This window comes from Protopterus annectens, chromosome 12.part0 (assembly GCF_019279795.1).
Source record: "Protopterus annectens isolate FY-2018-M chromosome 12.part0, PAN1.0, whole genome shotgun sequence".
NCBI lineage: Eukaryota > Metazoa > Chordata > Ceratodontiformes > Protopteridae > Protopterus > Protopterus annectens.
In genome coordinates, this window is record NC_056746.1 from 1,277,949,849 (window position 1) to 1,277,969,773 (window position 19,925).

General features: G+C 36.2%; 1 protein-coding gene across 3 annotated transcripts in view; it reads left to right on the forward strand.

Moving 5' to 3' along the window:
* Window positions 1-19,925, forward strand: part of REM1 (RRAD and GEM like GTPase 1) — a 213,867-nt gene that overhangs the window by 156,615 nt on the left and 37,327 nt on the right. For all 3 annotated transcript variants that reach the window (XM_044090320.1, XM_044090318.1, XM_044090319.1), the window contains exon 4: window positions 9,982-10,186. In XM_044090320.1, the coding sequence (XP_043946255.1) occupies window positions 9,982-10,186 (205 nt within the window). The remainder of the gene's footprint in view (window positions 1-9,981; window positions 10,187-19,925) is intronic.

The window sequence follows — 19,925 nt, forward strand, 5'->3', positions numbered from 1 at the left end:
ATTGGACTAACTCTCCTACTAAAACTGTGTCCCAAAGCAACAAAACCAAGACATTCATCTACTAATACAGAGGCCTTTTAAACTGCATTGTTCCTTTTACGTATCTCTCGGCAGATTTGTGGCTGTTTAAGTCATTGATTGTGGCTGTTTACTTTAAGTCACTGATTGTTTTCTCTATCTCTTAGCAAGTTTTCAACCAACTTTGTTTGTCCTCAGTAATGCTCGGGCTCACTCTGCTCCCCTACCCTGCTCCCAAATCCCAACCACGCACTGTAACTTTAAATTTAATTTTAAAAATAAATTTAGAAATTTTAATTTATAAATAAATCTATACTTCCATAGCACCACCCACATATTCTTCTAACTTATACCATCAGTTCCATCCAGAAGGCAAATAATCAATACAATTACTCCTAATTGTAACACCCACTCCAGTTTATCACCCAAGACTCGCACAAATTGTCTCAATCCTTGTCTGCTATAACTATCAAATTACATCTCTACAACCAACCTACTACTCTCCTAACATTTTTTATCCTAATTTATAACAAAGATAAAACTCAAGTTAAATAAGATAATATTTTACTATTTCTCCCCACTCTACTAGCCTTTATCACCAATTATGAAACCCACCTGCTTCAAATACTTAGGACTTCAACCAATCTTCACAAAGAATATCAACATCTACCCAGCCTGTCTTTTCCCATAACAACTGATCTCTACAAACAAACCACATCTGATTTATTTTTCTATAAATATCTTAAAACTAAGCATCTAAATTTCTGATCAGATATCAAACCAAGACCAAAATATAACTACCCACACTCTTCCCTTTCTGAAATATCGATTAAAAAAATTAGCCAAGATATTCAGCCCAACCCTGGTCCCACTGCTCATAAAACCATTAGTTCCAACCCCAAAATAAACCATTTACCTAATACATCTCAGTGAAAAACAGAATCCAAACTCACCGTCCTAAATATGAACCTAAGAAGTATGTGCAATAAAATCCATGATGTTCATGCTCACATAGCTGCCAAACCAGGGATGAATTTCTGGCTTCCCATCCAGTTGTCCAAGTTTCATTTGAATTGGGTTAGGGAGGAACTCTATTTCACATGGATGGGGAGCCTGTGCCATAAACAGGGTAGTCTTTTGGATACATACCTGTCTCTCCAGCAGGTCCTATTTATATCACAGGCAATGTTTAAGTCTTTAGAACAGGCAATGACTGGTAATAACTCCTTACTTTAACTGGAAAATGTTGCTCATGATTTGTCACTGTTTCTGTATTTCTATATTTACTATTTATATCCATTTTCAATAAGGCTGCAAGTTGAAAAAAAAGAAAACAGTGTTATTGTTTCTTATTAGTGCATCAGTTCATATTATTACTTAGTATGGTCACCTATTATTGTTATAATGTTAGCTGTCTACAATAACAGCAGTGATGTACATTTTCAGTTATAAAACATTTTTTGTTAGTACAAGAATTATAATGGATTATATTTTCATGTATAGATTTCTTTAATCATAAATAATGAGAAAAAAAAGACATATAGAGAAGATAAATTATGTAACAGTCTGAAATGTCATAAAGAGTTTCCTACCAATATTAATAGGAAAATGTCAAGTTTCTCAGCCATTCTCTGTCAGGTCAGAACGGCCCAGACTACTATTGCTGATGGATAAACTGATGTGATTAAAAATATTACTTGCAGTATGACTTTCATTTCCAATTCATGAGCATGCCACAGTACCACATCAACAAAATATGTCAAAATACAGTTTATCTCTAGACATTTATGCTGACAAAAAATTATTAGGACTGAATTAATGTAGAAGCAGGCAAGTACAAATCTAGAAATAGGGTATGAGTTTATATGGACTAAAACATCTAAGAAAAGCATGAAGCAACCATGGTCAGTTGACTAAAGCCACTGAGTAAGGAATTATATATTTTAAAACAAAAAAACACATGGTGCAAAAAATACTGCCCCTTTAACTACAGTACAATCAGGCAAATAGATATTGTTGTCATTACTAGCAGTTGTACATTCAGCTCCATTACCGTAGAGTTCTGTTCTCATTTATACTTTAGCTCAACTTTTATAATACTGTGTTATCATGATGCGCTTTGTAATACACATGAAATTCAAACACTCAAATGTTAAACCAAAGTTAACAGATCCAGTTACTTCACGTCCATTTTAGTAACCAGCAGTGCCACTGTGTTTTATTTTAGTATTTCTACTTCCTGTCTCTAGCATATCTAAAATATTTGCAAGGAGCATCTACTGTGAGTCAGTTTAGTCCTGAGACCAAGAAATAAAAATTGCCCTTCCGTCTTGCTTTCCTTTCAGCAATAATCCATACATTCTATTTTGGGAGGTGCTGACCTATATTCTATAGCCACTGAGGTACATGATGAAATAGTGTTGCCTATGGGGTTAATCTGAGACAGATTGATTATGTGTAGCAATGATGTCATACATGCCCATAAACCCAATGCAATTAATCTAGAATGTATTGATTGACCTACTTTATGGTGTTTACAAACAGAGGGCACTAGTTAAATGCTTGTTTGCATGTTGTCATTATTCAAAGCTCTTTTTTCTCAGTTATAATTCTTTTTCATGCACAGAGCTGCCAGCTCTTTGAATAATATCTGTAACCTCCTAATCAAAATATTTAAGATACTAATTTATGTGAAATATACCCTAGCAAAGAAGCAAGCTATTTTTTTACAGAAGCCCTTCTTTAATCCGTTTTCAAGTTCACTTGTACTGATGATGGGACAAAAAAGAGACAATGACAAGAAATGTATCTATCGATAACAAAATGTTTTAGCTAGGTAAGTATAGCAGTCACAAGTATTTTTTTTTTTTTTTTTTTTTTACAGAAAGTGTAGTAGCGATTGAATAAGCTTTCCAGAAGTGGATGTAATATGAAAAACTATTACAGATTTTAATAATGGACTGGACAAGTGTAAGGCAATTCTTACAATCTGTAGAAGAAAAATATAGTTTATTGGTTAAGTAGAATGTGTAGGTTTCAGGGACACTGTGCAGATGAGTTAACCCAAGTACTTTATCTGTTGGCAAAATGTGTGTTTCTAGAGTTTGACTGCTACAAGTGAAGCTATAAATATGCCATTGCATGTTTCATGCTACCGCATCTGAGAACGATACAGGTAAAATTAATTTCCATTCTCAGATGCTGTACCATGAAACATGGAAACTGGAGAGATGATATTACATTCATTTTCCTTCAGTATTGCCAGAAACAGTTCAGATATCTTTAAATCAGCTGATGCATATCTAGCATATATACATATACTAAATGTAGAACACCTGATCCAAACAACTAAATGTAGAACACCTGATCCAAACATTAAGCATTTCTAACCATCATTTATTAAACAACCTATTTAAAGCCAAAGCAGTATCATCATAACAGTTTTTGAAAGTCTGAAACCTTCTTCTCTTTACAACAAGCCCTAATTACATTGAAGACTATCCTTTTTTTCAGTTACTTGTGTTATTTTACCCAGACTATACTTTGAATGTTATTAAAGGAATACAATCCCTGAATCGTTATCTTTGTGGACCTGCCACACTTAGGGGGCAGAAAGCTAATAATAAGAAGTATCTGCAAGCAAACAAACAAACAAACAAGCAAACAAACAAACAAACAAGCAAACAAACAAACAAACAAGCAAGCAAACAAACAAACAAACAAGCAAACAAGCCAATAAATAAAGTATGCAATTTTAGTCTTAAAAGTACAGCAAACTAGTATCACTTTCATAGCTACATAAAGCTCTCAGAGTAAATCCACAGCCCACACTGTTTCCCATTCTTTCATATCCATAAGATATCATACTTCTCCTTGTATCACAGATATATCATCAGTCACTGAAAGTGACTCCCAAACTAAGATATATCATCAGTCACTGAAAGTGACTCCCAAACTAAGATATATCATCAGTCACTGAAAGTGACTCCCAAACTAAGATTACAGTCTATTTTTTTTTCAGTTTACTCAAGCAAATGTTTTAACTTAATTCAGAATTATCATTGGAGCAGGATAAGCAAACATTTTTATTATAGTTAATTAAACCTCATTTATAGGGCAGCATCTTGAAATCTAGACCAAAATATAAATCAAAGTTATGAGCGTGTGTTCAGCATGGCAAACATGGATACATGTCTGTCCATCGAAAAACAAGGCATCGAATGGCATGTATTGTAGAACATGCCGTTCATCGAGGCATTCTAACTAAGATCGCATTATGGTAGGGATAAGGAAATTTGCCCTCTCCCCACAGGTATGATCTTGGAGGTAGTATATATAATTAGTGGGGGTGTGGGAGGCATAGCCCCCATATGAGGAGGTTTAGATGAAGGCATTTGCCACGTAATGCTGTTCGATGGTTTTACCCTTCGATGAATAACCATAGACCCAGCAAACACACCCTTATAATGTGAGCAATATACAAATATGTGACCCAAAATGTACAATGTACACATTCTGAGATCATTTAGTGAATGTGGCAGCTACACGTTTCCTATGCAGTCCAATTTTCTTCTCAATGCTGAAATCATAGTGTATATTTATGAAAAATAATTCTGTAGGCACATTATTTTTAATGACACATTTTACCAGACAGGGCCTAAAATACACTACTTTTAATGTTTAATCTGAAAATATTAAAAAAAATCCAAAGTTATGATCCTGAATTAAATGCAATGAGCGTATTATCAGAATGTTACCATTAAATGTAAAATGTACTTACCATTTTTTTATAATTCAGTTTTTTGATTGAATAATAATGTGCAATTCATACATTATAAAACATATAACAACACCAATACAGAAATACGTTCATATGACTTAAGAAGCTCCAGCATTTCGATAGTCCACTCAAAACAGGTACAGTATTAATGGATGCTTACTGTGAACAATTGTGTTTCATTTAATCAATTAATTATTGAACCCCAAACCATATGATATGAGCTGGACTTCATAGCTGAAGTAACTTTCACAGGATATGAAGAGAACAATAGTGTAACCTTTCATGGAATACCCTGCAAAGGGTTTGGAGTTCAAAGTTAGTTTTCCTGAGGACATTAAACAGTTGGAAGGGGTTCAAAGAATCTTTGACACATTGACTGATATAATGGATAGATATCATGATATATTTCAGAAAATGTGTTTTATTTATATTGAAAAACAATGGTGAATAAGGGATAATATTAGTGTTCTTCAGCATAATGTTATTATGTTTAAAAGAAGAGATAACAGAATGGAACAGCATTCAAAAACTAATAGAAGACTAAGAACTGCAAGCAGGATCAGTTTCTTCGGAGAAAGTTTGCACATATCTGTCACAGATGACCTGACTAAGTGGAAAGATGTGACTCTATTTAATTTACAAGCTTGAAAGAAATAGGGCGAGGAATTTATGAGAAACTGGATTTACTGTTTTCCAGGATGAAGTCAGAGTCTGAGCAGAATAGGCAACTCTGTCTACCTTTCACTCTTCATATGTTTATCGAAAAGTCATGGTATCGCCATGATGATAGTGGTACTTTGTTTGAAGATTGTAACAAATAACAGCCCAGAATTTTGGTCAGTGAAGATCGTGGTGCTATCAGGATCCTCATTATAGAAAGGCACTGGACACAGATAACCTTCTTGCTGCATGGATTAAGGAGACTAGAAATGGTACGGTCAAGTCCCTTACTAATCTGTGCAATAGGATCTTGCATTAAGGATAGTGGCCAGATGACTAGCTCTACTCTGCCTTCATACCAATCCCTCTTGGATAAAATGCCACATCAGCCATGCCAGGGGGATACATTTAAAGTTCTTCTTAACTGCTTAACATCAGCAGTTGTAAAAGAACACATGGACTTTGGGAAATTGGATGGACTTAGAGATCAAGTGTTTAACCTTCATACAATTATAGAAGAGGCATGAGACTACAGTCCACCCCATATGTCATTCAGTGATTCTAAAAAAATATTTCAACTGAATGATTGTAAACTCTAGAATGTGTTCAAAGGTGTGTGGGCAACAGTATTATTGGGGTCATCTGTTAAAGTAGATTATATTATCTCAGAAGCATTCCAAGTGAAGGAAGGGGTCTGGCAAGGTGGTCAGATCTTACCTCTTTGCTTCAATCTCTACTATAATGCAGTAATGAAGAACATTGTAGATGAACTGCTTGAATTTTTTTTTAATAGTCGAAACTTTAACAACTTCTGTTATGCTGATGATATTGTCTTCACTGCATCATCACCAGAGGAACTGCATCAGCTACAGATACATTTGAAGACGTAACAAAAGAATATTCTCTTTTAATAAACACACATAAAATTAAGTCTATTTAGTCATTTTGACAAAAGGAAGCTTTTAACAAATTCTGCCATGGAACACATTTTGACCAAATGAGCATGCTCAGGTATCATGGCATTAACATCAATATGGAGGATGACTGCAGTACAAAAATTCAGGACAGGATTGTTCACTTGGTATGGCTAGGTCAGCAATTAGATTGCTTGTCCAAAAGTACAAGGATAATATCATAAGCCATAAAGCTTAGAATCTTGAAAACATTAGCTTGTCCCATTGCAGTAATTAGGTATGACAGCAAGACTTTGAGGACAGATGACATTAAAAAGCTAGAATCTTGAAAGATGCACAGATACTTAATCCTTCTCCAAGTATGTTGGAAAGAACATCAGTCAAATGAGTCAAAGGAAATCCAGACACAATTTCAAACGGTGAAAATAGTCATCCAAACAAAAATGTCCAAAGCTGAAAAGACCCCATTTCAGTCTGTATTCCATGTCAGTTTTGGAGAGGAGGCAGTTGTCCAAGAAGAAGTTGCAGCACTCTGACCATATTTCCAGTAAGGGGAAGCAGTCTGTGCTCATTTTACAACACAAGGTAGAGGGCAGATAAACGACTGGCAGAGCAATAGATGGAAAATGGCAGGCATGAGTAGATGAGCCTGTTATTGGCACATTGTACCACAACAGCACACAACAGATAACATTAGTGAAATGTTGTGAGAAGTGCTTCAGTGGTCTCCAACACACAGGAATGAAGATGTACAAGCCAAGATCAATGAATGTAGGCATGAAGTCAACACAAGAATGTTCGATGGTCTCCAACCCACAGCAATGAAGATGTACAAGCTAAGGCCAATGAATGTAGGAATGAAGTCAACACAAGAATGGAGAAATGAGATTTTTGACAAAAGGGACAAATACAAATAGAGGTATAGAAAAGAGGCAAGAGGGGACCAGAATTTACTGGAAAAAATTGGCAAAGGAATCAAGTTAATGAGAGCAAATAACTAGAAAGGGAAAATTAATGGTGTAGTATGAAACCAAGCAGAAGTTTGGACTGCATGTTAGAGACTGCCTTCCATAACAGGGACCAATATCAGAGTATAGTCAAGAGAAAGGTATAGAGGAGTGATATGTGAAATATCAAATCTGGTAAAGTTTTATTTAAGTCTAGTGCTAAAAAAGGGGTAGCTGTTATGACATATAAACTTTTGCATGAAAACTGTTAGAAAGGACTAGGAAGAGAGATTGGCTAACGAATTCATGAAGGAAAAAAAATGGGAGGATAAAGGCATGGCTCCCACTTATGCAACAAAGCCCAGAAAGTTTAGGACGTTTGCTTGTAAGTGCTTGCATAGGTATTTTTAAACTGCAAACAGAAAGAGCATCTTTCACAGCTAGATAATAAATGCTGGAGGTGGGATGGGATAGAGACAGGTAAATGTAGACATGTTTTTAGGAGTCAAATGAGTTGGCAGATTTTAAAAATTACAAACACTAGCCAAATACCCAGCTGAGATATAAAGTCACTAATACAAACATCTCAAATATACATCCACAAGGTGTAGTGGCTAAAGACAAGAATGCTTTATTAAGCACTTTTGCCCATTAGCTAATGGATTTTAGCTACTATACTTTATGGATGTATATTTCAGAGTTTAAAAATTCCTAAAAGAGTACTCTGTCTGAGATATTGGTGGAGCAAATGGCTGTAACTAAGGAAATGATTCTTTTGAGCCAGGACACATGATCTAAATTTTCTAGACATAGTAAGGCCTCACTAGGTTTAATTCTTCTGAGTGCCAAAAATGCGATTACTATAAATTGGAAATCAAAATGTAAACTAACTGTAAATGAAGTACTGAATATTGTAAAGGAGATAAAAGAACTGGAGGTGGGATATTTAGAAAAGGGAACGAGCAAATTACAAGGAAGCAAATAGAATTTGTGGGAACAATACATGCAAAATAATATTCAGAATGAAGAGTGAGGTTTAAAGGAAGGCAGAGGAATTGAGCAGTTTATATAATGTTGGAGTGAAGGATAATTGTTAAAAAGAAGTAAAACGTACATGCAATGCATAACGCATGAAAAGAAAATGTTAACTTGGTTTGTTTTCTTTTCTATTAAAGCACTTGTGTCAATGTCTTAAGTGATAATTTAAGAAAAGGTATTTAAAAGTTAATTTCTATTTGTATATTTTAGATGAGTATTGTTATGTGATGTGTATGTGGGGGATAGTGTGTGTGTGTGTGTGTGTGTGTGTGTGTGTGTGTGTGTGTGTGAATGTCTAATCTCTTGCCTCTGAATTATATAATGATTAAAAAGAGACTTAAGTCCTGAATTAGATAATTGAAAAGAGCCTTAAGTTATTCCACCTCCCTCAGTTAACCAACAAAAAGAGCCCTTTCATCCTTTGCATTATGTTGTGCTGTGTTGTGTTGTGGATGATCATGGCTGTACACAATGAGTAATGAATACATGTGTTAGTGTGTGGTACTATATGCAGCTCTTTAAGGGGTGACAACATGGTTTTAGCCAACAACAAAACCATATCCAGAAGCAAACAGCAATCTTTCATCACCGTGCAAATAATTTTAGCCCCCTGAAGAAAAAAATGAAACCATAATCTTTCACAGCTGTGTAAAAAGTGATGGGTGTTCACTTGCTCTTGAATGAGACAAAAAAACACACTTTAAACGCATGTTAAAAACAAAAGTCAGTGCGACTCTGTCCTCAAAATCTGAAAGGATAAGCCACTACCCTAGAAGAGTGGCTATATAGCCTCAAGCCAGACTTGACATCCTAACTAACAATGCAGGAAGAAATAAAGGGGGTTCCAAGGGTACCACAGGGTCTGCACATTTATGGGTTGGAATATTTAGTGTCCTGCATCTGGTGGCTCCTGATGAAAGTCGTGGGAAGTTATTCCTGCTGCTCGTCATCATCATCATCATCATCACCATCATCATCATCATTATCATCATCATCATCATCATCACCATCATCATCATCGTCATCATCATCATCGCCATCGTCATCATCATCATCATCTCCTGCTTTTACATTTTTCTACGTGGAATTGGGGTGTCACATCAACTGTCACCTCTTTTCTCGATTCAGTGCTACCCTTCTGCCTTCCCCAACCATCAAGCCTGTCTGCTGCATGTATTCTTTCAGGCAATCCGTCTATCTTGTGCTAGATATGGGGAATAATTTGAAAGGCCACAACATCTTAAAACTCCCTACTTAGTGGGAGTTGAGGCAACAGTAGAAATGCTTGATAAATGTTACCTAGTGTGTGAATAATTACAAATGCATATTCTTAGCAACTAAAACACAGGAAACATAAGTATTTATATATATAATGTGTGTGTGTGTGTGTGTGTGTGTGTGTGTGTGTGTGTGTGTGTGTGTGTGTGTGTGTGTGTGTGTGTGTGTGTGTGTGTGTGTGTGTGTGTATGTGTGGTTAATGCTGGAATACACATTTTGCAACCATTCCTATATAGTATGTTTCCAAAAATTGTAGTTTATAAATAATAATAATAGCATAAAGAAGAAATAGCGCATAAAGGATACAGACAAACATAAAAAAAGTAATTTCATTTTCTCTATAAAGGGTGAAGAAAACTGGCTGCAGGATTACTGCATGCAGGTCGGAAATGCATACATCATTGTATATTCCATCACAGACAGGGCGAGTTTTGAGAGTGCTTCTGAACTGCGAATCCAGCTTCGCCGAACCAGACAGGCAGAGAACATTCCCATTATACTGGTGGGCAACAAAAGTGATTTGGTCCGCTGCCGGGAAGTGTCTGTAGAAGGTAAGTGACACAACCAAAGCAGGATTAAATAAAAACTCTATGCATGCTTAAATGCACAGACTATTTAGATAATTGTTGAATTTAATGTTTATTAGGTCAATAAGGATTAAAAAGAACAAAAAAAAGGGTCTCCCTGGGTCAAACTCCAGATGTTAAATAGCAAATCTGTGTGTCTTTTATAGCTTGTTGTAACTAGTACAGCAATATATACACTGCTACTCTTTCATATATAGTGAAAAATATAAATAGTGGAAACATTTGTACAAATGAACATTCATTACATGCCTCTGTCTAAAATTCATTAAACATTATATGTGCAAGGTCACACAAGTCCATAACTGTTCTCTCTTTAGTGTTACATTTATTTTATGCAGAAATGCAGATAAGCATAGCAGAGTTGCAATGTAATAGTATATTACTGCTTTCTAAATAAAATAGGATAATTTATTTACCTCCAGGTCAAGCATTTGTTTTGCATTGCAACTACAAAGCTTCCTTTTGTGAAAGAATTAAGTGATGTGATTATATGTACAACTAATGTTATACTATAAGATGAAAGTTTGTAGTAAATATATCAAACATGGGCAGATTATGTCAAACAGTTGAAGCCTTCCAAAACTCTCATTGATTCAAAACCACCAACATTAAACAAAATCACAGTGAAATTACCTTTCCTGGTCATTGGTCTGAAATTAATGAAGCTGAGATACAGAATTACCTTTACATCTCATATGATCCTAGACTACAGTGCTATGCATTGCATGTCCAAGGATATGGTGATTTGCAATATGAATCATTTAAGTATGAATGCATCTGCATTTTCAGGAGTATAAATGAACAGATCCAAAATATTCTTTCCTGCAAGTTTAAAAAGCTTGAAAGGGATAGACATGAATGCAAAGAAAAGAAGGCGTAGCCCACCCCCCACCATCTCAAGCTTGGGGTACCAGATTTAAGGTCAGTGCTAATATTCATGCATCAGGTGATGAGCAAACGGACCTGAGACAGGATGTGACAGATGATTTGTTGGCGGAGGAAAATGAGGACTATTTTTAGAACATGGGACTACTCGGGTTCTCCGGAGGTCAGAAAGGATCAGGAACCGATACTCCACCCAGAACAATCAATGAAACAACAGGAATTTTCCCAGGCAGAACTCGAATACAACCCAACAAAACTGGATAGGAGGAACCAGGAGACAGAATGGGTGCTGGAATTACAAGAAGTGGAATTAAGTCCAGTCCCTGATCTTACTACATCTATGCTACCCCCATGAACCACCATGATGAATTCTACTGGTGATTTCACTATCTACAATTTTTCATCTGTTAACATCAATGCTTGTCATGGGGATTGATTTGCTCAAGGTCTAACTTTTGTACCTAACAGGCACATGGATGTTACAAACATACTCATGGAATATTCCAGAAAACTAAATTTCATGGTGATGTTTCAAAATGTGGGATCAGCCATGCAACAATTAAGGATATCCAGCGCTTATAATTCCCCAATTCATCCTGTGATTAACTGTTTCAAAAAGATCTGTGAGATAGATATTTATAACTTGGCACATTTGGATGGTGAGGTAAGAAAACATACGTTCAAATAAAATCTTTCTAGAGAAGAAACAGTGAGATTAAATGATTTACAAAGCAAGAAATAAATAAGGACCGTGCAACCTGACAAAGGGGGGGGGTAGATTATTCGTGATAAATGTGTGTGATTATAATATGAAAATTAGGTCCATTTTTGCATCTGGTACCTATAAGGAGGTGTCTGTGAATGAATGCAATGTTGCATTCAATAGAATAAAGGCAAATCTAAATGACTTATTTATTGACCAACAAATCTCGATTGATGATTATAACTATCTAAATGTGATGCATCCTAAGATCCCTGACATGTTTGGTTTGCCTAAGATACACAAAAACAAAGATCAACCATCTATGCAACCAATTGTTGATGGCCGTGGTTATATCACCCACCCCTTGCTCAAATTTTTGGGCACTAGATAAAAAGTTTGGTTAACCAAGATCCACATGTTTGCAGCGATTCATGGGAATTTTTACAAAAAAAAGAATGACCTTCCCTTCAAAGACCCATACACCTTTATCACTGTGGATGTCAAGGACTTGTATTTGGTCATTCCTCACGACTTAGGACTGGAATGTTTTTTCTGAATTTTTGATGGAGAAGAATATCCCATAAGACTAAATTAATGTTTATGTCAATTTATTGGAGATTGTACTGAAAAATAATTTTAGTTAAATTTGGTGTTGATTTATTCTTACAACAAGCAGGGGTAGCCATGAGTGCAGCGTGTGGAGGTCTTTTTGTCAACATTATTATGGTACAGTGGGAGAAGAGGTTCTTATTTAACTCCCCTTTTTTGCATCATGTAGATTCTACGCACACCTTTTGGATGATATTTTCATCCTATGGGATGGTAAAGCTCACAACATCCCCCATTTTTTGGCATATATTAATCAAACAACAGACTTTCTTGCATTTACCTATGAGAGTAATGATGTGAACATAGCTTACCTGGATATTTGATTGGCCAAGGACAACACAAACAGAAGATTCACCTCCAAAATTTATAGGAAACCCACGTATTCGAAAAGTTTTCTCCATTTTGACAGTTTGCACCCTATAACTCAGAAAAGGTCAGTGCTCAAGGTCTAGTTTGTGAGGGCAGCCCGAATGAGCACAGAAGATACTGCCTTTTGGGAGGAGTGCATATTGCTGAAAAACTTGTTTTTAAAATGTGGCTATCCTACAAAATTTGTAGACAACTTGATGCTAGAGGTGACCAATTAACGCGAGTCTCATCATTTTGTGCCAGTTCTGGGAGGACCTTGTGTGACCAACAGTGGAAGTCAGGAAGTCCTAGATGGTAGGGATACTACATCAATGCCACTCATGGCTGAGACCACAAGCACAAACACAGGGACCTTCAGGAATTTTTTTATTACAAGCTATTCTACTGAAAGTCTCTCCATTAAATCAATTCTGGAAAAGAATTGGTGTCTTCTCCTACAAGAGAAAACAATATTAGAACACAGTTGGTCCAAACACCAACATAAGCAAAATACTGAATTTATGGGGATGAAAAAGTATGGTTGTTGCCTGTACTGCCCCAATATTCTGGTGTGCCATGAAATTGCTTTGAACAACCAATTTACGTTTCACTGAAATGCTATAAGAGACAGATTCAATTGTTGTACAACAAAGGTGGTATATTGTGCACTGTGTATGTTCTGCCCCTGTTTTTACATAGGAAAAATGAAGAGGAGACTGCGGGACAGAATATATGAACATTTGTATGAAATCAGAATGAAAAAAGAGACATAAAATGTTACCCACACTACATGTTCATATTTTGTATTTTGGAACAAATGCCTTTCAACAGTAATGAAAGTCCATAGACCTTATTACTGGAAAAACGTGAATTATATTGGCAGCTGCGTTTGGATGCCAATAACTGGCCTGGACTCAATGAATATGTTTCAATAGCATGTCTGCTCAAGTTAAAAGCGCTGGAAAGATGAGCCCTAAATACAGGGTTTATATTTTACATATTTTTACATACTTTTGTCTTCATTTTTCTGATTTTATAGGGAATGCATTTTATACTAGTTTATATTAATATGTATATATATATATATATATATATATATATATATATATATATATGGATCCCATTTGATCCAGCAAACATAAATTTGTGAAGCTAATTACGCGAAAGTGCATTTTTTGAAAATGCACTTTCGTGTAAGAACATAATTAAAAAAAAAGAGAGAGAGAAATGAAATAAAAACATACAGTTTGCATATTAGTTTAGTTGTACATCATCGTTTAGTGTTGATGTACAAGTAAACAAACTACTGCTGAGATCATGGTACAGTGGGGATAAGGAAATATTCCCTTTTCCCCACTATAGAGCGATCTTGGAGTGAGAATATTAAAGTAGGGGGTGGGGGGTGCAGTGGGGCTTGCCCCCTGCATAATTGTGTTTAGTGTGTTTATTTTGGTTTAGATTTTATACGAAATTGCATTTTTGAAAAAATACACTTTCACATAAGTGAGTTCGCGAATTTACTTTTCAGTGAAACGTAAATTCGCTGGATCAAAGTAGATCCATATATATATATATATATATATATATATATATATATATATATATATATGGGTCTAGGACTATTCACTGAAACAAATGGCTGCACAAGCAGAACAAATAGCACTCACAAAAAGAGGAGAAAATCGTTTAATGAAGCGCTTTTCATTTTGCACTGTGGCAAAACTTCCTCAGACAAACACAATGGCACCAAAAATTATTAAATACAAAAAACTACATCATGTGACCAATTAACACAGAATGAAAACAGGAAGTAAAAGGGAATATAATGCATTTGTAAACATTAATAAACCATAATAAACTATTTAAAATTGAAATTTAAAATTTTAAAGTTAAAATTTAAAATTTAGAACTGATCAGCAGGACGAAAACCTCAAGGACGGTAGTGACTAGGCTAAAATTATAAAATATGCACATACATATGTGCACATAAAAAGTACATAGTTCATGCCTTTACAGATCTAAAAACATAAATTACACATAATAATACTTAAGTAGTATGCGTGTAAATAAATATATATATATATATATATATATATATATATATATATATATATATATATATATATGATTTGTGTAAAAGCAGTACATATAATAATCTCCTATTACCTCAATAAACTTTTCAATTTAAGAATGCAGAACACTGAACAAATTTCATTCAGACTCGGGAAAACACAGGCATTGAGACGTAACTGCCATAATAGTTCAAGTTCGTCTAAATATAAAGAGTCAGGGCCACCCCTATGATATGCCTGGCTAGTGCATTTTCAGATTTGCCACTATTAATCTGGTATATATGTTCATATACACGTTCTCTTAATCTCCTCTCCATCTTGCCTATGTAGAAGGTGGGGCAATTACTACACTGAGCCAAGTAAATCACCATTTTAGATTGGCAGTTGAGTCTGGGTTTGGTTGTATACTTTGTTTTCCTGATGGTAAAATTAGTTCCGGTAGTCATGTATTTACAATAAGGGCACATCTGACATTTGAACATCCCCCGCCTATACAACATTGGTACTGGGTCTGCTTCCAATAAATTTTTGAGGTTGCATCCCCTTTTAAAAATAATATGTGGTGTATCATTAAAACTTTCCCTAATGGATAGGTCACCTCTAATAAGTTTCCAGTTCTTGAACAAAATCTGATAGATATCTATAGCAGATGAACTGAAAGGGGTAATGAGACTGACTGAGGTTGGATCAAATCTAGTTCGTACCCGACTGGTCTCGCCATCAATACACTGTACATTTGAGATTGTACTATCCTGTCTAAATGCTAAAATAACCCATTTTCCTTTTATGACAAACTTCTGTAATTAGTTCTATCAACAAAGTTACAGGATAACCCCTGCAAAGGAACATGTCCCTTAATTTGTCAACTTCTGTTTGGAAATCTACATCCTTAGTTACCATCCTAGCCGCTCGGACGAGCTGGCCCTTCAACACAGATCTTTTTTGGTGCATCGGATGGCAACTAGTAAAATGGAGAAAGCTGTTAGAATATGTACTTTTTCTGAAGATACGTGCAACATAACAGTTGTTCAGCACGTCTTTAGATAATTCCACATCCAAATAGGAAATAGATGATTCACTAAATGTGTGTGTAAAAGTCAGAAAGTGTGTTGTAGACTTAAAATACGCTACAAGCTCATTAGCTGTATTTACATCACCTCTAAACATGATGAACATGTCATCCAAAAAGCAGGTGTAAACCTGGATGATATCACTGAAAGGGTTGTCCTTCTGGATAAATTCTAACTCCCAAAAACTCATCACTAAGTTGTCGAAGCTAGCACCACAAGGGGAGCCCATAGCCACACCAACTTTTTGTAAGTAATACTTGTTGCCAAATGTCACAAAGTTACTAGTTAATATAATATCTAGTAATTCCTCAATCAATGTGACTTCAGTTGGTGGGGGTCCCCTTAGGCGTAGCAAAAAGCCTACCCATTCTATACCTATATCGTGTGGGATTGAGGGGTAAAGATCCTTAATATCAACTGTTAGGAAATTTAGATTAGGATCAAGCTCTAAAGTACTAATGTTAGTCAAGAAAGACCACGAGTCTTTACAAATTTGCTTTTCCTGTGAGACATATTTCTTCAGAATGTTGTCAACCACTTTTGCAGAGGCATAGGTGATGCTATTTCTAGCATCTACAAGGGGTCTCATGGGAAGTTGGCTGATCAATTTATGAAGTTTGGGGACTCCAAATAATACAGGGATCCTAGGGGCAGGCATGGTCAAGTAATTAAATAATTCTACACTGATCCTAGCTTCGATGAACATGTCACTAATATAAGAACGTATCCTGCTATAGGCTATGTTCAATTCATTCTTTGAAACCTCAATATATGTATTCTGTTTGGACAGTTTCATTCGTTACTATTCACTGAAAGCACATTTCACTGAAACACCTTTGTCTGTGCACAATTCACTGAAAGCTCAATTCACTGAAGACACAATTCACTGAAACACATTTCACTGAAAGTTATATATGGCCTTTTCCCCATTGTAGTGCGACCCTTGAGTTAGAATATATAGTAAGGGGGGGGGGGTGGCAATGCACCCCACATTGGGGGATGTGGGTGGCATAGCCCCCCTACCAATTTTAAATATTTTGAACTATATATGTGTATACTTGTAATTTCAATAAATTACTTTTTTCCTAAACTTAATATATATTCAAACTATGTGGGGGTCTACACCCCACCCAATGTGGGGGGGTGGTGCCCCCCACCCCCCTTACTGTATATTCTAACACCAGGGTCGCACTATAATGGGGAAAAGGCCATATATAACTTTCAGTGAAATGTGTTTTAGTGAATTGTGTTTTCAGTGAATTGTGCTTTCAGTGATTTGTGCAGTCATTTGAGTTTCAGTGAAATGTGCTTTCAGTGAATAGTCCTAGACCCATATATATATATATATATATATATATATATATATATATATATATATATATATATATATATATATATATATATACATACACACACACACACACACACACACACACACACACACACACACACACATATATATATATATATATATATTTTTTTTTTTTTAATATTTTTCCTTGTTTGTAAATGTTGTCAGTTGAATGGACTCAGTGCTACACAATGTGAATTTCTTTGCGGTGGCTCCTTTAAGATGATACTTCATTTCCTGGGGGCTTGGTGGTCATGTGATTGAACACAAAAGTTACAAATTGTGTGTGTACTTCCAACAATGTTTATCTGATGAAGTTCAAGTATTTTTGTGAATGAAAGCGCTTATCTCTCATAGTTTTAAACAAGTTTTTATTTCAAAAAGTTTCTAAATTACAGTCCTTCTGGATTTTACCTGCAACAGTTTGTTTCCTTGGGCCTTCCACTTATGTTTTAATCTTTTTTTTGTCTGTAAGGAAGCCAGGTGATTCTGTTGCCAATATAGGAGTACATTCTTGATGACTAATGCCAAAATAATAATTCTATCTCTCCCACTGAAAACAGTGGGCACTCTATAATACATTGAAGTTATATTTGCCTCCTTCAGGCTGATTCAGATTACATCAGTGCTTAAGAAATATATGAAGATGTGGGTTAGATGGTCAAAGTTGCATTCTACTTACAATTCGGCAAGCCATTTGACAAAGTAACACATACCTTTTTTTTTTTTTTTTTTTTAAGAAATAATAAGCAAAGTACATTTTACTTCCTGTAACCCTGGGAAAACCCTGGCTAGACAGTAGAAATGGGATTCCACTCAGATGAAATGATGGGTAATGGAGTCATATCACAAGGGTCAACAGAAGAACAGGTATGATGCCCTTCTTATAACTGTTGCAGTATTTGGTACTGAAGGGATTTCTTTCCAAGAATAGCTGAATGTTTGGCAGCATACTAAAGCCTTAGCACCTTCCAGGTGATGTCCATCAGATGTATGTACTACATCCAAGGCATAAGGTACATAAGAGATGTCTGCACACCTAATCCGTAGAACTGTTGTGCCACCATTATGAATGCTGCTTTGAATTTGGCCTGCAAGCCATTCAGCACATCGCTTCAACTACTGAGCCTTCAAAATATAAGTACCTCATTGGGGTCTCTTCCTTTTTTTTGTTGGTTGCATTGCTTTTTACATGTCATCTAGGAAGGGAAAATGAATTTGGGAGGCAGATTCCCATTAAAGACACACATGAGATGTGCCTTTTTTGCTAGGTAATACCCATGTCCATACTCAGTGTGATATTTGTCAGGCATTTGTACCAAAGACCCTGCATAGCCATCTGTCTTCCCTTTCTACCTATTTAGAAAGCCAACATCTGAAGCTATTAGCTTAATGAACCATGACTTCTGAATTTAACATACCCCATGCTCAGCTGCTGTTTAAAAAAATCTAAAAAAAACATGCATTAAGATTTCTGCTGTACAGCCTCTTCCAAAAGTCTCTATGAGGATGGTTGATGAAACCAATGACAGTCTGGTGCCAATGCCAGCCTCTTTTGTCACAACCCCATTGGAGACCAACATGGGACTCCCTACCCACACATAGGCTAAGGCTGTGCATACATCTGTTGAAGACAAGCCGGGGGTACCATGGCTGACTATTTTTGAGAGGCCTAGGGGGATTCCCCATATTCTTTTTAGGGAAGAGGTTTCTGGTTCCCTTATTGAAGACATGCAGGGGTCTGCACCCTTTCAGTTTGCCAGGGTCAATGTTCTTTTAAAAAAGAAACAGAAATACAGACATGAAGCTCATGTGACTAAGGATCCACACAATGAGAGACCAGACTTCACTCACCCTCATGCCTTTGAAACGTCCTGAGTGTCTGTCAGTTCCTTCCTGTGTTCCCTAGTCTTCTACCTCTTGAAAAATGTTCTCTGATTCTGATTCCTCTGAAGAGGATGTGAAGTTGGATTCTGAGCTAGAGTCCCCGGGGAAGACCCATCTTAGATCCACTCCCTTTGAGGAAGTTTTGGGGGGATACTGTTGTTCACATGATGGAACATTTTAAGTGGGAGTGCTCCCACATTTTGATATCCAGAAGAGGTACTAAGACCTATTGCAAATTGACTCATCCTGGCCTTCTGCACCCTCTTCAGTGCTGGATGCCTTCTTGTACATTTTTTCCTTTGCTTCTCAGGCTCCTTACTCCCAGCCTCCTGTTTCAAAGAAACCTGACAGGTTCTATAAAGTGCCTGAGGCTCAAAAGATTTTTAGAAAAGCATTTCATCTGAGCCTGCGGTAATTTCTCTGACTACTGATAAGCACTCTAGGTTACCAGCCTCTTCCAAACTTTTACCCATAACCAGAACAGTATCACTGTGGACACATATGGGAAACCTGCAACATTAGCCTTCAGAACCATAAACTGCCAAACCCGTATGACAAGGTTTATGCAGACCCTTCTAGTAAACCTGGGAGAGTTCTTTCTCACATGCCTGACTCTAAAGCCTAGTCTTCTGCTATTCCTCTTTTGAGTGTTGCTTCAAAGGTAGCTTCTCACTCCATCAAATGTAGTTATGATCTTACTGATGCCTCCTCCAGGGTGGCTGCATCATGGTCTGTTATGAGAATATATTTAGTAGAGGTTCATGGGTAAATACTAGGC